General features: G+C 41.3%; 1 protein-coding gene across 4 annotated transcripts in view; it reads right to left on the bottom strand.

The window, feature by feature from the left end:
- Nucleotides 1-19,083, bottom strand: part of THADA (THADA armadillo repeat containing) — a 175,073-nt gene that overhangs the window by 134,303 nt on the left and 21,687 nt on the right. For all 4 annotated transcript variants that reach the window (XR_013231036.1, XM_077337687.1, XM_077337668.1 and 1 more), the window contains exons 12-21: nucleotides 17,723-17,856; nucleotides 17,469-17,624; nucleotides 17,198-17,314; nucleotides 16,171-16,294; nucleotides 15,015-15,166; nucleotides 13,419-13,632; nucleotides 12,409-12,544; nucleotides 11,416-11,552; nucleotides 10,223-10,369; nucleotides 3,903-4,060 (exon numbers count right to left, since the gene is read on the bottom strand). Coding sequence is in view for 3 of the 4 variants with exons in the window: in XM_077337687.1 (XP_077193802.1) it covers nucleotides 3,903-4,060; nucleotides 10,223-10,369; nucleotides 11,416-11,552; nucleotides 12,409-12,544; nucleotides 13,419-13,632; nucleotides 15,015-15,166; nucleotides 16,171-16,294; nucleotides 17,198-17,314; nucleotides 17,469-17,624; nucleotides 17,723-17,856 (1,475 nt within the window). In the remaining variant the exon portion in view is untranslated. The remainder of the gene's footprint in view (nucleotides 1-3,902; nucleotides 4,061-10,222; nucleotides 10,370-11,415; nucleotides 11,553-12,408; nucleotides 12,545-13,418; nucleotides 13,633-15,014; nucleotides 15,167-16,170; nucleotides 16,295-17,197; nucleotides 17,315-17,468; nucleotides 17,625-17,722; nucleotides 17,857-19,083) is intronic.

Here is a 19,083-nt window from a genome sequence, read left to right as displayed (position 1 = left end):
CAGGCCATCGAATACTCACACTCTAAGTGCTCATCACATTTCTGGTGATGTGCCTCGCCTGGGACCACTGTCACACTCTCAAATTGCTTGCAAGTGTGGCCATGGCTGTTGCAGGCAGGGGTGACTACCACCAAGTCCGAGGCCCTGCTGGAGTGCTACCAAGACTTGTCCCTAGCCTTTGTGGAGGAGGAGTGTGACCAGCTGCCCTCCATCAGCCCACAAACTGTGACATAGAACTGAAACCTGGGGCTGCACTGATCGAGGCAAAGCTGTACAACATGAGCCCAGCACAGCTTGGGTTTTTATAGACAAGAATCTTGCTCATGGCTTCATCTGCCCTGCTACATCCCCCATGGCCACCCCAGTCCTCTTTGCCAAAGTATGGACTACTGGGCTATCAATGCCATCCCTAAGACCAACACCTACCCTATTTCCCTGATCAAAGATTTGCTGGGGCAGTTGAGGGGGGGGGTAAGGAATTCACCAAGCTCAACCTGCAGGAGGTGTACTTTTGGGTAAGAATTGCCCCGGGGATTAATGGAAAACTGCATTTAATACCCCTATGGAGTAGTTTGAGTACCTCATCATGCCGTTTTATTTGAGCAGTGCTCCATGTTTTTATGAATGAGATCTTGAATGACCTACTCTATAAGGGTGTCATTTATCTTTATGAAATTCTTGTGTATAGCCAAACGCTGGAGGAGTATGTGCTTCTGGTGTAAGAGGTGCTCCAGCACCCCCTGGACAACATACTCTACACCAAGCTCTCCAAATGCAAGTTTCACAAGGAGAGTTTAGACTACCTGGGGTACCAAGTGTCCTCAGAAGGCAGCCAGATGGACCCTGCCAAGGTCCACAATGCCCTGGATTGGGCTACACCTCACACTTGCAGGCAGCTCCAGTCTCGCCTTGGTTTTGCCAATTTCTACTGTGATTTCTTCCCCCACTTCTCCCAGGTTGCCCTGACTCTGATTGATCTGTTAAAGGCCCACAGGAAGGAAGAGGGGGCAAGAAACCCGGCAAACGCCTGGACTGGACTGAGGATTGCCAGGCTGCTCTCGAGGAACATAAATGCTTGTTCAGCACTGAGCCCATCCTGGTCCACCCCAAACTGAACCACCAATTCATTGCCCAAGTGATGCCAGTGATATGGCTACGGGCGGAATTCCATTGCAGCCATTTTAGTATAAGGCAATTTAATGCATTCTTCTAATTATATCCTCTGACTTATGCAAACTACCAAATCCTTTTTAAACACTTTAAATAAAGAAAGCCATTTAGTCACATGTAAGCAGGCTACATTAAGATCACTGCCAGGAAAAACCATAGACAAAGTGTGCACATGCAGTCATCTTGAGCGTGTGAATTTGCAGCCCCACAGCAGCAATTTGCAGCAATGGGATTCATACACTGAGTAGCAACTTCAGCCAATGAATGCACACTTGTAGAAAAATATTAACCACCTTTTATTCATTTGTAGCATCTAAGGAGCTCAATATGCAATGGTTTTCCTGAAAATGTCATTTATCACGTCCTGATCAGTTACGGCCGCAAAAAAGGGATTCTTTTAAAAAATGAAAGTGCACAACCTGCTAAGTGAGACATTTCTAAAAACTTGCTATTAACAAAACAGTCAATATTTATAGCTATGTTTTCATGTGAAATGCATGGCACCAGCATCAAAAGCTGAACATAACTAAGAAACTAGTTCCTGTTTGACTTGGAAGACAACAAGAAACTTTATGGCAATAGTATAATGCTAGTCACGTCTCTATACTCAAGAGCTTAGCAATAGTACAAGCACAGCTGTCAGCCAGCTGAAAACATGTGCTGGAAGACAATGTGCAAATAAAAATATTAGCATCATTTCCATGGCACTGCACATAGGACAGCATTAAGCTGATCATCAGTATACTTTCGAGTCATTTGTTCCAGTCTAAAAACGTTGAAATCCAGATTCTACAAAGGAATTATATTTCCGGACCTCCCCTTGCCTATACCTCCCACCCATCCCCATAAGGTTGAAAGGCGGTGAAATGTATACTGTGCATGTCAGTCTCAAAGGGTGGAAACTGGTTTGCTTGAAACCATATGGGAAAGGGAAAAGGTCATCAATTAAAAACAGAAATCTAATAAATTCAAAATATTTCCAAATGAAATACTTGTGGTAAGCTAATTTCTTGTAAACACTGAAGTCCGTTCTCCTGAACAGTCCCAGATGGTGTGCTAGCCTTCGAGGTCTTTTTTAAAAAGTTCTTTAAAAGGAGCCTTGAATGAACATAATTCTGTCATGAAGCCTGTGGAGAACATGATATCCTCAATCAATCAATGTGTTTGCTGTCTAAAATTGCAGACCATAAAAGCTTTACTAAAATGGCAATTTCATCAGGTCTCACCTTGCTGTTTGCCAAATGAAAAACACACAAGTGGAAGTGAATCTGAAGTCAGTAAGAGAATTCTAAATGTCTAATGGATGTACATACAGGCACTATCCATTAACTGGAAGACTCCCCACGCATGCATGGTTTGGATACCAGAGATAGATAACACATAAAAGAGACCTTTATCAAACTTTTAAAACATTTCTTCTTTTCTTTAAACTTCGGTGATCATTAAAGTGTTCGAAAAATAAAATCACTAATCCTGCACTGATTTTTTTTTAATTTCCAAAGCATTATTCTGATATAAGCAGTATATTAAGAGCCTCTTGTGGCGCAGAGTGGTAAGGCAGCCGTTTGAAAGCTTTGCCCATGAGGGTGGGAGTTCAATCCCAGCAGCCGGCTCAAGGTTGACTCAGCCTTCCATCCTTCCGAGGTCAGTAAAATGAGTACCCAGCTTGCTGGGGGGTAAACGGTCATGACTGGGGAAGGCACTGGCAAACCACCCCGTATTGAGTCTGCCATGAAAACGCTAGAGGGCGTCACCCCAAGGGTCAGACATGACTCGGTGCTTGAACAGGGGATACCTTTACCTTTACCTTTTAAGCAGTATATTAATCTTCTCTATACATATTTATTTCTAAAACAATATTTTGGCTAATTACACAAAAGCTAAGTCTATTTTTATTTTTTAAATCCTAAAATTAAGCACAGGTACTATCAGCATTTAGCAAACACTTTTTATCATCAATTTATAAATAAAACACCAAATTATTATTGTACAATACAGATGGGCATCAAACAATGCTGTAATAGTTTTTTTCTACAAGGAAACAACTGCCTAGTTTCCCTGTTGCTGCTGGGATGTGCAATTTTTTAAAAACGGTATCTTTCTGTTCAGGTCCATTGGATCCTCCCAAAATTCGGTATATCCAAAAATCCAATCCTAGAGATGACTAGGCTTCTTCTGCAGCATGGTTTAAACTGCACTGTCACTGATATACTTATCCCTCATTAATATATCCATTCTCTTTTTCAAGCCATTTATTCTTGGGCCAGCACTAAACTGTTAATTATACATTTTAACCATGCTTTGAGCACAGTAATATTTTCTTTTGTCCATCCTGAACCTACAGCGCATCAACTTAATTGGATGCCCTTAAATTCTAATATTTTGAGAATGGGAGAAAAAGTTCTCTTTGTCAGCTCTCTCCACCCCATCCATTGTTTTATATATCTCTATATCCTGTTTTCCCTTAGATGTCACTTTTCTAAACTGAAAAGTCCAGACTCTCCAGCCTTTCATCACAGGGAAAGTGATCTAACCCTCTATTCAAACTTGGTTGCCCTCCACTATGCTGCAGGGCAGCAGGGACTTCCTAGCAGTATCAAAGCCAGACCAAATAATCCATGTGGAAACAGTCATAAAGATAATGGAGGGGAAGGTTATGTCTTATAGTAGCAGTCTAGAAACCTTTTCAAATAATCAAGAACTCAAAAGTGGTGAATATTAAATGTTCATACCTGATCTTCTGTTATCAGCACATCCAAAGGATCAGGAACAGCTTGCAAAGGCAGAAGTTGACACAGCTTGCCTAAAAGTAATGATATCTCCTTCATACTTCGCCAGCAACATACCAGCACCATCTGAGCTGTTACATCGCATGTTTGTTGCTCTCCATCTTGAAAGTTAAAAGACAAATACAGAGAAAGCGTGAGCAGAAAAAAAAGGTATAGGGTCAAACCCTAAAAATACTTTTAATAAAAATATAGTGGTAATATTAAATCATGAAGTCAAACAGATGGATAGGCAGGATACACAGTCAGAATGACCCAGAACGAGCGATGATAAATTACTATTATTACACACACTTTTGGCATCAACCATTAAACTCATCTTAAGGAGCAAGGCTAGGAAAGATGTATGCCAGACAGCCTGAAAAAACAAGGTCATTTGAAACAGACATACTTGGCTGGATGGATTCATGGCATAAAGGTTGGGTCAATTCAACTTGAGTAGAGTGGAGTATAGGAAAAGTTGGTCCCAGGGACAAGCCTCAATTTTCCAAAGCCAGTGACGTCATTAATAGAACTAAAATATGAAATGACAACTCTCTTATTCCAAACAGATATGACAAAAACAGCTGTAGTCTGTTCCTGTTGTCTGGGGTTATGAAAGACAGTCTTTAGCAAGATACATATGGCTGTATATGAGGATCCAGTCTCTCTACGACTGAAAAACTGATCTCCAAGAGCAGATACTTCAGGCCACTTAAGTAGAAAGATTTAGCCTCCTCAGTGAACAGTCAAAATTGCTTGAGTATCCACAGTGTTGTTGCTTGCCATCCCCATTGATCAGGGGCTCCTTGGGGGCATCAGCACTGTTCATTCAGTCCTGTACATATAGGCATATGAGACTGTGCTAATGTCCCTGTAATGCCTTTTTAGATGTGCCACAAGTGAACCAAAACGGCTACTAGAACACGGAATATTTTTACCAGGTATGAACTTCCCTTGCTCCCTCAATACCAAAACCCTACGAACCTAAATGTCCTTGAACAACCCTAGCCTTCCTCTTTTGACCTGTTTTGCTAGGAATCAAAGTCCACGCTGTCTGTCACTGTTGTTTCGACTTAGGGCCAATTTATGTTAGTTGTGCCATTTCTCCTTTAAAAGCAAATGGAAAGAATAATTTCATGTGTTTACAAAATTCTACCTATAATTGGGGAGGCTGAAATAGTTTAATTTGGGTATGTGTGTTGGCATGAAGTATACAAATGTGCATGTATCCAGCTGAAGAATTTGAAAGAGTTGACAAAAGGTTCCTACATGGTTATTATAGCTTTTGCTACAGAAGCATCATGAATAAATGAAGCTTAATCTTGGTAACTGAAAATATTTGTAGTTGAATTCCTACCAGGACAGGAGGAGGGGTGGAGAGAAAACACATATCCCCACCATTTTACTTAATTCAGAAATATAGGCAGTGTGTGAAATTCAACTACACCACCTAGTGGTCTTTTTAGATGAGCGATAATAAAAATGTTATCACTTGCAGATTTTATTAAACTCAAGGTCCCATTAATTATCAACCACTGGCTCAATGCACCAGTGACAATGCAGTAATTTGGACTTTATTACTGTATCAGGATCAGGATATAAATTATATACATATAATAAAAGAACCTCTAAGAATGGGAGACACAGTTTAATGCTATCATAAATTGAGGTGTAGAGAATTTTGACAAGTAAAATTATAATTTTAGCTCTGCACAAGATCTCTCTATGTTTTGTGGTGATTATTTCAACTGTCAGCTCATTAAAAGTTCTTCAGAATTATTAAAACTAATTAGATATACTGAAAATTGTAATTAAAAGCTGTCAACATGCACCTGACAATCCTGCTTTATGAAGATTTTCTATTACTGCAACATAATCTAGACTTAGGAGCCTCTTGTGGCACAGAGTGGTAAGGCAGCAGAAATGCTGTCTGAAGTGATGTCCATGAGGTTGGGAGTTCGATCCCAGCAGCCGGCTCAAGGTTGACTCAGCTTTCCATCCTTCCGAGGTCAGTAAATGAGTCCCCAGCTTGCTGGGGGGTAAAACAGTAATGACTGGGGAAGGCACTGGCAAGGCCACCCTGTATTGAGTCTGCCAAGAAAACGCTGGCGGGCGTCACCCCAAGGGTCAGACATGACTCAGTGCTTGCACAGGGGATACCTTTAACTTTAATCTAGACTTGTATAATGGAGGCAACCTGTTCTATGGTATCAAGATCTAGCAAACACCCAATACCTTCCAGTCCTCAATCCACCAATTCAACCATCCATTTGCAATAGGAAGAGCATTCAGCAAGCAAGACAGACAAACCACTGCAACTGGGATAGCAGTCAAGTACATTGTTAAATACTCAAAAACAGCAAGCTCATAAGAGGTCTGGATAGATACGTGCAACCACAAGCCTGCTAGATCCTAGTCACATGTAATTTTGGGGATAGGCTGGCTCACCTGCAGGAAAGCTCACTAGATGCACATTTCCAACCTCACCTTTCTTGGGAAGGAAACTAAGCATGTGATTGCAACATTGCTTGGAGCATTTCTATTTTAAAGATAACATAAAATCTTTAGATCCTTTAAAGTCTTGCCCCCAGTCTTCTAACAGAATTTGAAACACCTTCCTGTTTTAAGTAAGTCTTGGCAGAGTGATATCTGTCTTGGCCCTATTAGATCTTTCAGAAGCATTTGATGTGGTTGACTCCCAAGCTCTATTCAACTCCCTGAGGGACCAACTGAAAAGGCAGGGGTTTCCTCTCACTCTGTTCGTAGGCTATGAGGCTTCTTTCAGACTGCTGTGATACTTTTGTTGTCATCTGTGTTATTCAACCCATATTTGAACCTGCTGCAGAAGAACTACAGAAGATTTAGACTGAGGGGTCATTAATAAGCTGATTTTATTTTCTTCTTCCTTTTTCACACAGGGTAGAAGCATTGTTCTGGGGCCTCTTTTAGAAAAACTGAAGTGGCAATGATAAAAAGTAATAAAAGAGATCCTTGGTACTTAAGGCAAAGGAAAGGCCCACTGATCCACCTTAGACAATCACATTAAGAGACCAGAAGGTCTCAGGGATCCTTGGCTTTCTTTCCAATGTCCAAGAGCAACTACAGGTGAAAATGGTTGCTTTTGAGGGGGGGGGGGGTGGACTGAGGCATTGTACTCTTCTGAAGCCCTACTTCCAAACCTCACTTTCACTGGGCTCAACTAGCACTGAGTGTTGCTTGGCTGGTGATGTCAGCCCTTCTGAAGCCTGAGGCCCACTGTTGGCAACTGCAGTTCCTGTTGTTGTACGCAAAGCCAAAGTGTTGCCTAATAAAACTGGAAAAACTAGTAGTACCCCCAAAACTCTCACTGACTACTTTCTTGTAAACCTTTTATATACAAACTTCCAAGCTAACTCCACTTGAAATTCTGGGCCACTTATACTTTTTATTTCATAGGACCTTCATGGGAAATACTGATTTTTATTTATCAGGGCAGGCTTGAGCAAAGTCACTTCAGCCCCTATGTCTCTCGAAGCCAGCTGCTTATTTAAAGTTTACAGTTATAGTTACATGATCAAAATATTCCTTATTTAGATCTTCCTGCACTTTCCAGACTCACAGGACCCTTGCTGGTCTGTCTGTTTACACCAAAAGTACAAACTTTTGCTGGTAAGGGCTGGCCGGAGCCCAGAGCCCAGCTGGGACACACCTGCACCACTCCACCCCAACCTCAGCCTGAAAGCCTCCACTATCATCTCTACTATTAAGACGGTCTGTTTGTGCCAAAAAAATACATACTGTTGCTGGTAAGGTCTTGCCAGAGCCCACAGCTCAAATGGGTCACACCCACGTCACTCCACCCCAGCCTCAAGCCTCTACCACTGTCTCTACTATCGCTGCTCATCTCTAGACGATAAAGATAAGCTCTGCAAGCAAAAATTGCTGCTTTAGAGGATGGACTCTGAGGCATTGTACCATTTTGAAGCCTCACCTTCAAGCCTCAAGGAATATTTCCAACCCAGGGGTAGCCAACCTACAGGTGGGGCCTGGAGAGCTCCTGGAATTACAGCTCATCTCCATACTATAAAGATCAGCTCTCCAGGAAGAAATGGCTGCTTTTGAGGGTGGACAGGGCTGTTGTGCAAAATAAATTTTTGAGGCCTCCCACACAGGTTGTTGTGGAGATGAAACACTTGAGGCCTACTGACAGGGTCGTTGTGCAAATGAAACAAAAGGGAAACAGCATCCAGTTTAATCTGCACAACAACCTTGTGCAGTAGGCCTCAAATATTCAGAGAATGAGAAAGACGCACATGGCTTGCCTGTGTCTTCCCTCCAGCAGTGAGGCCAGCCACAGCAGTATTTTTAGCGAGAAGGAGCTTTTCTGTGGCCTCCCTGCCTGCTAACAGTTAGGCAGAAGGGGAAAGCTTTCCTCCCTCAAAAGGAATGCACACCCATGCCCCCAGACGCCCCGGCATTGCTCTCAGAAACAAGTCCCTCACTTCAGTCAGGAGCTGTTAGTGGCTTCCTTCATAGCAGGCCTGAAAAGATTGGGGTATGTGTGTGTGCAGAATCCTGAGCAATAGCAGCAATTGGACCAGAGTAGTAGAAATTCCACCATTAGGAGGGCTTTGGAACCTTCAGAGTTTTGTCAGGGTGTATAGTCACAATTTTATGGATAGCCTTACCATTGTTCTCCCTAATATTTGGGAAAGGCCCCTGTGAGCGGAGCGCTGTTCAGGACACATTCGGTGTCCAGACTGCGCTTATAGCTGCACAGGCCAATCCAGCCATGCCCAGCAAAGCTGGATGCAACCAGGCCGGCCTCTGGAACGCCCACCTCTAGAAGCCAGCCACGAGCTGCCCAGCCAGGCTCATAGCAAGACACTGCCTGGCTGCTAAAGACGCCGTTTCTCCGCTTGCCCTGCTGCCTTGGATGCCTGGCCTGCCGCACCCACCAGTGGCCACGGTAGCCCAGCTGCCTCCAGAGACATCAGCCCACCCTCCACCAGGGCTACAGGCTCACCCACCACATACCTCGACGCCCAGCTCCCTTGCCCTCGCCCCAGTCACCAGAACACCGCACGTCTCCAGCACCATGCAACAGCCCGCCCACCTCAGCCTGCCTAGGTACAACTGCCAGCCAAAATTCCAGGTAGGGCTGAAGCCCGCTCCTCCATCAGGGCCCTCCGCTAGCACCCATTGCATTCCTGGATGCAATGAGCTATTTTCGTAGTAGATTAATAATTTACATGAATCACCCTGAGCCAGCTTGCGGGGAGGGGAGGTGTAAAAATAGGATTATATCGTATATGATGTTGAATAATGAGCAAGTTTTATATGATGTTGAATAATGAGCAAGTTTTCTTTAAAAATCATGTGACATTTTGCTTCATGAGGGACAATGAAGGCACTAAAATAAAATAATGAGATGTTGAGAACAATAAAAAACAAAACACCCTGAAGAAACATTTTGGAGATTAAATTTGAGAACCTTCATCAAGACCCCACCCAAAAATCCTTGTTGGGAGGTTATGACATCCCTATCCACTTCCTTCTCTCAAAGACAAGATTTTCCCTCAGTTTTGTCTTTCCCTTTTGTGACTGACCCACCTCAGGTGTTTGTTTTCTTCTTCCCTGAAGAATTCTGGATGTCCTACCCTGGCTATTTGCTCAGCCCAGGAACCTGAGGGAAGGAATGGGTCTTGTGGTTTTAACTGATTCTTAAGCTCTCTAAAGGCAGTTTCTAACCACACCAGATCAGGTATCTCTGCACTCTTCAGAGCTAACTCTGTTTGACTGGGTAGGGGAATTTATCTCTCACTAGAAGATCTATCACTTTTCTTTGGCCCAAATGGGAATCTCCATCTATACCAACTAATCTTTGCCAATTTTCACTAGTTCTTTTGTCTATGTTAAATTGCTCTGTCAGGGCTGATTTCCAAAACTGTCAGTACTTGAGTCTTCCTAGTTAGGGCTGCAATCAGACTCAACTTAGTCAAGGCTGAAATCTGACTGACTCTTTCAAGTCTTTCTCTGCTCAGCTGACACTAACCAACAAGACTTCTTTGAGCAGCCTGTCACTCAAGGCTTTCTGGTCTCTGTGAAGACTTAACTATGCACAGTTCTTCACAGAAGGCTATGGAAATTGGGGGGAAATGTATCTTCTCAGAGTCTAATACATGACTGCCTCAAGCATGACAAGAAAGCAAACTGTTAAATATGGATAAATATTTTTACTTCATGGCAATCTTACTTCTTCAATCAACACATCTGTCCCAAACACAGGTTTCACCTCAAAGTACCTCTAGTTTCAGTGCAGATGTTTTCAGGTATTTCATTGGCCCTGTCTAGCTCAGAATGTTCTTCCAACAATTTTGGTTCTGTGAAATAATCATTCGTATCGCAGGGTTGTATTTCACGAAGGATAAACTGCAGACGCTCTGAAGTGTCTATGTGCAAAAAAGAATGATGTTGTAAGAACAGATACTTGTTCAAAAGCCCCCTGCTCTCTAATGTCTCACCATTATGCCTTACTATTCCTTTAAGTCTGGAACTCCATCCCCTTCTTTCAAATTGTTCATCAAAATTGCCCTTTCTTTTGCATCATCTTCAGCTGAACTTATTAGTCCACACCCCATGAAGAAAATAGTGAATTCATTTATTGAAAACACATAAATCACCCTACATAAACATAACATCATTAAAACATTTTCTCACTAACAAGAAGTATGGTTATACCTACCAGCAGGATTTGAAACAGTGGACCATGACGTTTTGGTAAATTGACTGTAATTGATGTTTGGGTTTAAAGCAACAGCCCCCCATTGGTTTGGTCCTTTTCTTGTTTACAAGAAACAAAGAGTTTCCATGGGAGCAGCAGAATCAGCTGGTTGCAACCCAATATGTGGGGTACTTCAACAATCCATTTCATCCTCTATGATCTTTATAAGTAGAACCTTTGGCTGAGACTCTCAGGAACATCAAAGTGGTTTATCACTAATACATTGACAATATCCAAAACTTTATGCCTCATTATTTAAGCCTCTAGAAGCAGCCATGAAGGTGCTTGGCTATTCTTGAGGATCTGACAAGGCAGACAGCATTTAACTTGAACTTCAAGTCCGATTCAACTCAAAAACTGTTCCCATTCATCTGGGGTAAGGAATCAGTCAAGCCCCGATTAGTATTTCATCAGTGATCTCATGTCATCACTAAAACTAGGCACAGGCAAAGCACACTGCGGTAGGAGCAAACCCAGCAGCAAGCCAGAATTAAATGGCCAGTAGCCCTCTCAAACACACATACTAGTAATGTTGGTATGTGAAGGAATATTGGCAGCAGAGCGAGAGATTGAAGGAAGCCATCTGATAAATAAATGGCATATAAAAAGCACTTTTGTGAACCAACTGGTTGTTATTTAATATTAATATTATAACGCTTTTTTTAGTAATCATCTCTAGAAGAATTATAGTTTTTAGAAACATTCATAGGCTACCTGAGTCAGTATCCATTGGAATGAGTCCTTCAGGTGATGAACTCTGAACTACTGGAGACACCACAGCTGAAAGCTTATAGGACATCAGGATAAGCTTTGCCACCATCTGTTTCCACTCAGGAATCAATGTCAAATTACTGAAGTAAGGGAAATCAGAAAGTTCAGAGTGATCATATAGTTACAAAAATTACAAGTGGGTGGTTTTTAAATGTACACACGTGCATAATATCAATTTTATTCAAGATTAAATTCATCTCATAATCATGATATTGGGATTAATAAATCATACTACACAGTAATTTTTCAATAGAACAGATTTAATTTAACAGTAATGGCACTTCTACTAATCAATCCTTAGAAAATGCTGTACTTGCAAATAATGGTAGAACAGAATTACAGAATCATAGGTTATGGGTCTGATTTAGACAATTTAAACTACATTTACCTTACAGCAATACGGTTTCAACAACATCTGTTAGTCCCTCAAACACAACCCCCCCCCCCTCATGATCTGAGCCATGCTGAACTCCCATAGGTTCCTGTTAAAAGCTGAGAGTTGTCACACTGGGAATCTGTTATAGTGTTTTGTTATAATATATTATAATATATAATAAATATATATTATGTTCAATTTTGGAACCACTGTTATGTTACTATTACTAGATTTCAATGTATACCCATGACGTTTTATGTAAACTGCCCCGAGCTTATGGGAGGGCAGTATAGAAATTTAAGGGATTAATTATTTAATTAAAAGTACTGTAGCAGCAATGTTGTGATATGACAGGAAGCAATAATCTCTAAGGAACACACACTTATATGCCATCCTAAATTCTATCCCAACACAATGAACTGTCACTAGGATTAATTCTTTTTTAAGGAATACAGGAAAAAAGATCTGTATTTCCCAATATTCCCAAATCCCAATACCAGTATGGTATTAATATTCAGAAAATATTTGAGAATGCCAAACATTTGAATAAATTTGCTTACTTTAACGGTAACTGATGCAAGGTTCCAGTTATGCAATGTACTCTGCCATACATGGGGAATGAAGCAGCTGCTTGTAGTAGAGATTTTTCAGCTTGGAGGATTTCTCCTTCAAGGTTTTCTAACAAACTCTTAATAACTGTAAGTGGATATAAACACAGGGGGGAAAGCAGACTGAATACGATTACAACCACATTAAAATGAGATATGGTAACAAAAATTCTTTAACCTACAGACAGCTACATAATGATCCCCCATGCCCACTTGATCTCAAGGTTTGGGCTGGGTTGCCTGGAAGCTGTGGTGGACTGGCTCAAGCAGAGCTGGTGAATCCAGCCAAGATGGAGGTCCTCTGGCTGGGTCGGTATGCAGAGAGACAGCTGGCATACTTCCCAGCTCTTGACAGGACCCAATTAACACCTCTGTCTTCCAGCAGGAGCCTAGATGCAATTCTAGACATCACCCTTTCAATGGAGGCCCAGATCACAAAGGTCGCTTTGCCTAGCATTTTTCCATCTGTGCCAGGCATGACAACTTGTGCCCCATGTCTCTGCATCAGACCTACCCAGGGTGATCCATGCAATGGTTACCTCTAGATTGGATTTCAACTCACTCTATGCAGGGTTTCCCTCAAGACTGCTCCGGAAACTCCAACTAGTCCAAAGTGTAGTGGCGGGGCCCTTACAGGGACTTAGTGGAGGGCATAGATGATAATGGTGCTCTCCCTGCTGCATTTTTCCGGATAGGGGACCAGATCAGGCTCAATTTATGGCTAAACATCTGGAAGCAGTTCCTGATAGTTAGAGCAGTTCCTCAGTGGACCAGACTTCCTCAGGCGGTGGTGGGCTCTCCTTCTTTGGAAGTTTCTAAGCAGAGCGTAGATAGTCATCTGACAGAAATGCTAATTCTGTCACCTCCTATGGCCTTCTGTGACCACAATAATAACCTACAGGATTTAAGAGGCTAGGAAATAAAACAAAGCAAGCTCCCCCATCCCCACACTTAATACTCACCAGCCAAAGTGTTCTTTTCCACTAGGTGGGAAGAGGCATCATTCGCTGGCTGAAACGTGTCCAGAAGCAGGTGATTTTTTAAACAGACCTGGAACAGACCTTGCTGGTGTATCAAGAAGTTCAGTAGATAGGAAGCCGTCACACAATCATAGGGCTTGGTGCTTGTGCTGAGCTGCATTGCCACTTGGAACAATGGTTGCATTTTTTCAGGATCCTAAAGTATGTTAACAGAGGTGAACAAGTTTCTTTACGCAATTCCTCAGGTTCACAAACCAATACTAATCTAGCGCTTATGTTTACCATTAGTGGAGTTGAATCAGGATCAATCAGTTCTCATTATGTACCCCTATCTGGAACATTAACGTCACATGGCTCATTATATCCTACAGTCAGCATCTCCTTTGAGAATCCTGGGGAAGACTTGATTGAGAAGCATGACCCCCCCCCCCCAACACACACCTCTGAAATTTAATCCACTGCATTGCAGGGTTTGTGTATCAATTTCCCAATGGAGACATTTCCCTGATACACTTGAGAGGCTTCTAGAAGGGAAAGGTTGGAACAAAACACAATCCCATGGGATACAGAGATATGTGGGGTGTAGGGGTGTGCAAATACAAAAATTGGGCTCAGTTTATGCCAATTGTAGTGGGGTGCAGGGTTATCAGTGTGCTGACTGCATTGTGATTTCCCCCATGCAGGAAACGTCTCCTACATCAGTTAGGATGGATAAATTCAACCTCAGCTGCAATGTCATTTTTTAATCCATTCCTCCCCTCCCCCCAAAAGTTGTCACCTTATCTCTATTGGGACTTAGCAAGAGTCTAAACAGGGAGAAATCAGGGATCAGAACACCAAACATCAGCTGGAAGAGTTTTGCCAGGTCACATGCAGTTATGCGAGTGGCATGTTGCGAACTCAAATAAAACATATTTTTCCCTGCCCAATACTAATCAATCTGACAGGAACATTTCCAACTTGCCTTTAGGAACTACTATGACTGAGAAATGGATTTCATTACACAGATTTTCAGAAATATTCAGCTGTAATAACATAGTGACTAACAGAGTTCGGATGAGAAGCACTGAGGCCAGGCTGCTACATGGAATCTTGTTCCCACATCTACTTGCGTGGCACTTCACTGGTCAGGTGCCAAATGAAGATGTTTTCGTTTTCTGAGGGCTTTGGCGATTGGCGTTTTTATTTTCCCTTCCCTGTAGACACAATTTTTATCTTTCACTTTGTTGTTATAGTTTAGTACCAGTTTTATTTTATATTATTTATTTCACTTATTAGATTTTTGTTGTTGGCGAGCTTGCCATAAAGCAGTCAACACAATGCAGTGTAATGGGCACGGGCCAAATCAATCACAGCTGCTAACCCAGAAGCGACAGAGAAAGCCTCCGCAGTGTCCATTAAGCTTGCCAACAGTCAGTTCTGGGAAACGGTGGATGGCTCCTGGCCCTCCTTTCCTCAAACCAGCTCCCCAGGCAAGCTTGCCATCCCAGAAACTCAAATGTCTGGTTTAAGGTCACACTTCTATTTTTCACAGTTTTGAAAACAGGCAGCATCTGTATCAATAAGCTGATTCCATACCTGAAAATAAGGCAATGCACGATGGAGTTTCATCAACAATTCAAATGCCAAGATCTTTACTTCCTCAAATGTGCTGGCAAAGCAATGTAGTAGAGTTTGAACACGACTGGGTTCAACTTCTTGTGTTATCTGAAACAATACTTGGCTCTGGTCTGTTTTAAAAGAAAGTTACCCACCATGGAGCTATATTATACTCTTGGAGGAAAAGAACATACATCTTATTTTAAAATGTACATACAGATTGTTCTGAGTTATATTATGCCAAAGCAGTTCAGCAGTAACAGTTTAGGACAGTTTAATTTCTGCATTATTTAATGTGTCATGCTTAAATGCTTATGCTTTATTTTGGTTATGGTTCAGATTTCTGTTTGCTTTCATATTTCTGCAAATCCAACCCTACTGCACTGTTTATTGTATATCCCATCCTGTTGACTGTATTGACTCACACTATGTAATCTACCTTGACTCCCAGTAACTGTCAGACTATTAATGAGTATAAATTTAAAAGATAAACAAATACAACATCCAAGTTACTAGGCCACCATAGAGCTCCTATTCACATATGTTGAATGTAGAATGCAATAAAAACATGAACATTCATATATGATGGAGCATTATTTAATTTATTTGAGCCACGTGGGAGGGCAGTATATAAACGAAATAAATAAATAATGTAGGCTTCAGATAACTGAAAACATGGCTGGACTGCAAAATCTGGGGGGGGGGGGAGAAGAAAAGATGGCCTATTTAGATGCACTGAATTCTACTACCACTCAGGTTAGAGGGTATAAGGAGGAACAAACAAGGCAAGATGCTATGTTAAGTTCTGCACCCTTCAGACATCTGAGAACTCACTTTCTAAAATCAATTATTCTTCCACAATTGACTACTGGACCCTTGAAAATAATAAAAGAAGATGCAAGTGGCATCCAAATTTTATAAGAAAACAAAGAGTTTAGGGGGAAATTCAGTGTTCAGTATCAATATAATCTAGAAGAACCAGGTATGAATCCTCACACTGTCATGGAAACTTGCTGGGCAACATTGGCCAAACCCACACAGTCATCCTAACTTACCTACAGGATCACTGTGAGGATAAAATGTAAGAGAGGACAATGATGTAAGCTACTTCCATCCCACTGTCAAGGTAGTTTACCTTCTGAAATAGGAAATATTTCTGCTATTATTCCCAAGAGAGTCAGTGCAGTAAATCTGGTAGGGTGAGATGAACCAGGAAACAGGGCTCCAAAAAGCATATCACAAAGAGAGGACATGAAATCCTGAAGGAAAGAACAATGATTTTACTTGGTCACAAGGTTACTTGGTAATTTTAGCATTACCTTAGAAATAAAGAAATGCATTTTGACACACACAGGCATGATTCAAACAGATGTTTAAAAATCTCCATGACTGAACAATCTTTGTGATCATACGTTAATCTTGTCCCACAGTTCCACTCCCTGGCTACCTTTGCCTGTTGTGTTCAGCCCTGACAGGGTACCAGGAGGAACTGGCGAATGTCCCATTCTATTTCTTTTCCTGTTTCATTATCATTTTTGTGTTCTCACTCTTCTCCCATATCTTCATTTTCTTCCCATGGTTCTATACCATTCAATAGGTTTTTGTGCCTGCTGCTTGCCTATACTAAATTTCCATTAGGATTCAAGGACAGCTTACTGGAGTAGCAGGCTGGAAAGTCTGAGCTTGTAACTGCAAATTTAACTCCCACTGATAGTGGTCATTTAGCTGTTCAGTTAGAAGGGGTCTATCATCTGGGAGGTACCAGACACAGGACACATGTGTTATATAAAAAATGTTTGGAGCATTCCAAATTATTAATTAAAATCAAATCTAGAGATATACGTAGTCAATACTCAAAGAAACCCAATGGCCTGAAAGTATAAGGTGGCTTTATATGTTTGTAACTTCTTTCCCATCACACAGCACCAGTCAAGTTAGTTGCACTCTTTATGCCCCATTTCTGGAGCTCCTAGTGGTAGAAGTGGTAAAGGTAAAGGTAAAGGTAAAGGTATCCCCTGTGCAAGCACCGGGTCAGGTCTGACCCTTGGGGTGACGCCCTCTAGCGTTTTCATGGCAGACTCAATATGGGGTGGTTTGCAGAAGTTGTAGCCAACTGTTATGTATTAACTTTCTTGACTTTTAGAGCAAGTTCCAATACGTACCTTATACTCTTGCAAAATTGCTAATGGATTCCACTTTAACTGTTTAACCGGATCTTTTGGTTTCATTTGCTGTGATCTATAAATCGTTTGGGAGCTTTCATATATCCGACAGAACAACTTTTTAAAAGGAAACAAAACATCACTGGATTAGAAACATCAAGAATGGCACCACAATAATCCTTTTTTTCCAAAAAAACTTAATAAAATTTTATTTTCAGATCACTTTGGTGATAGATGCATCAAGTTGGTACCAAGCTCTCACTTCAGTTACCTTTTTCAACAGCGAACAGATCTGTTGCCTCACTGCCGGAGACTGGCTGTTCAAGTTATATCTAACAAAAAACTTAGTCAGCTGCATCTCTTCCAGCAAGATAGTTTCTGTGCTTCGGTGGCTTTCACAAAGCAATCCTAAAGCATCTATCCGTACCTTTAAAGAGAGCCAATAGTGAGTTTTTAATAAAAGTTTTTCTTTTACAGCAATATAGTATAATAAAAAGCACCACACCAAGATACTTGGGCTTGTACCTTATCATGCTGATGAACTAAGCCTTGTTTTATACATCCAATAGACACAAGGCCACTGTGCATGATCTCTGTAAATTGCAGGTGCCCATGGGCTCTGGCTGTCCTCAGGCATGCCATCAAAGCTCCAAGTGCCCCTATGATATTGGAGAAACATTGTAAATCTAATTTGTTTTATTTTATTTATTTTATCTCAACGACTCACAGCAGTTTACAATAACAATAAAAACAATGCAACCCCTAAAAACCCCAACACATTAAAAGGTGGAAGATTCTCATATACCCATTGCACACTGAACGCTGACATGGTTTCTGTCCAGCGTGCCCCCTTCAACATAGATTTACACCCATTTCCTCAGTGGCCAGACGCTTGTATGATTTCTCACCTCCATGGGTTGGAGAAATCTTGTAGACAATATATCAGCCTCCTAAAACTATTTGCTGAAAATAGTCTTGCCTATAGAAGCTCAAACCACGGTTATTCATGAAAGTTATTTATTTTAATCTTGTTTATTTATTTGATTTGTAGGTCACCTCTCTGTGAGCAGGCTCAGAGCAGCTAACATGTAAAAACATGAACATACATTAATTATCAACCTAATACATAAAATGCTCCAAGAAGTTCATCTGTTAGGGTTTATCCAAATTCCAATTTCCCTTGGTGAGAGACGAGAGAAGGGAAGGAGGAGGCCCGTCTCGATCTCACTTTTGCTTGTTTTGGCCTTAACCATATGCCTGACAGAAGAGCGTCACTTTGCAGGCCGTTCAGAACATTGGTAATTTTAATAGGGCTCAGATCTTTGCAGGCTGAGACTGGTTGAGGCCAAACACACTTCTCCAGGACCAGTGATTACCAACCATTTGGAACTGAAACAGGCTGAGTACAATGATCTTCAGTGTACATACTTGGAGAGTTGGTCTCTCAGATAAAAGTTAGCCTTTAAGATGCCACAGTACTGCTTCGGAAATACTTTTATAAGGGATACTTAGAATAAGTTCTTAGTGTACGGGGGGAGTGAACAAAAAGGGCTACTAACTATACTAAAGTACACTATACTAAAAACAGCTAATATATTAATAAAATATTTTTTCTGAAAAAGTCAGAACAGGAAAGGGATGGAGAAGAACAGTGGAAAACTGTGTTCCATGCATGGATGGAAAACTGTGTTCCATGCATGGATGGTTGGATACAGGCAAGTGTGCATATCCTTAATTAAGAACCAATGCAGAAAATGTTTCACAAAAAACTTCGAAGGACAGTATATTTATTTCATTGTAAACATGATGCTGAATGAAGAAATGTTTCCAAATAAGGCAGCTTCCAAAGTAGTTTTTTTTTTGCTAATTTATGGAACTTCTACCAG

This window comes from Paroedura picta, chromosome 1, assembly GCF_049243985.1.
Source record: "Paroedura picta isolate Pp20150507F chromosome 1, Ppicta_v3.0, whole genome shotgun sequence".
In the NCBI taxonomy this organism is placed as follows: domain Eukaryota; kingdom Metazoa; phylum Chordata; class Lepidosauria; order Squamata; family Gekkonidae; genus Paroedura; species Paroedura picta.
Note: the sequence above shows the minus strand (reverse complement) of the source record. Positions and strands in the feature narration are given on the sequence as shown.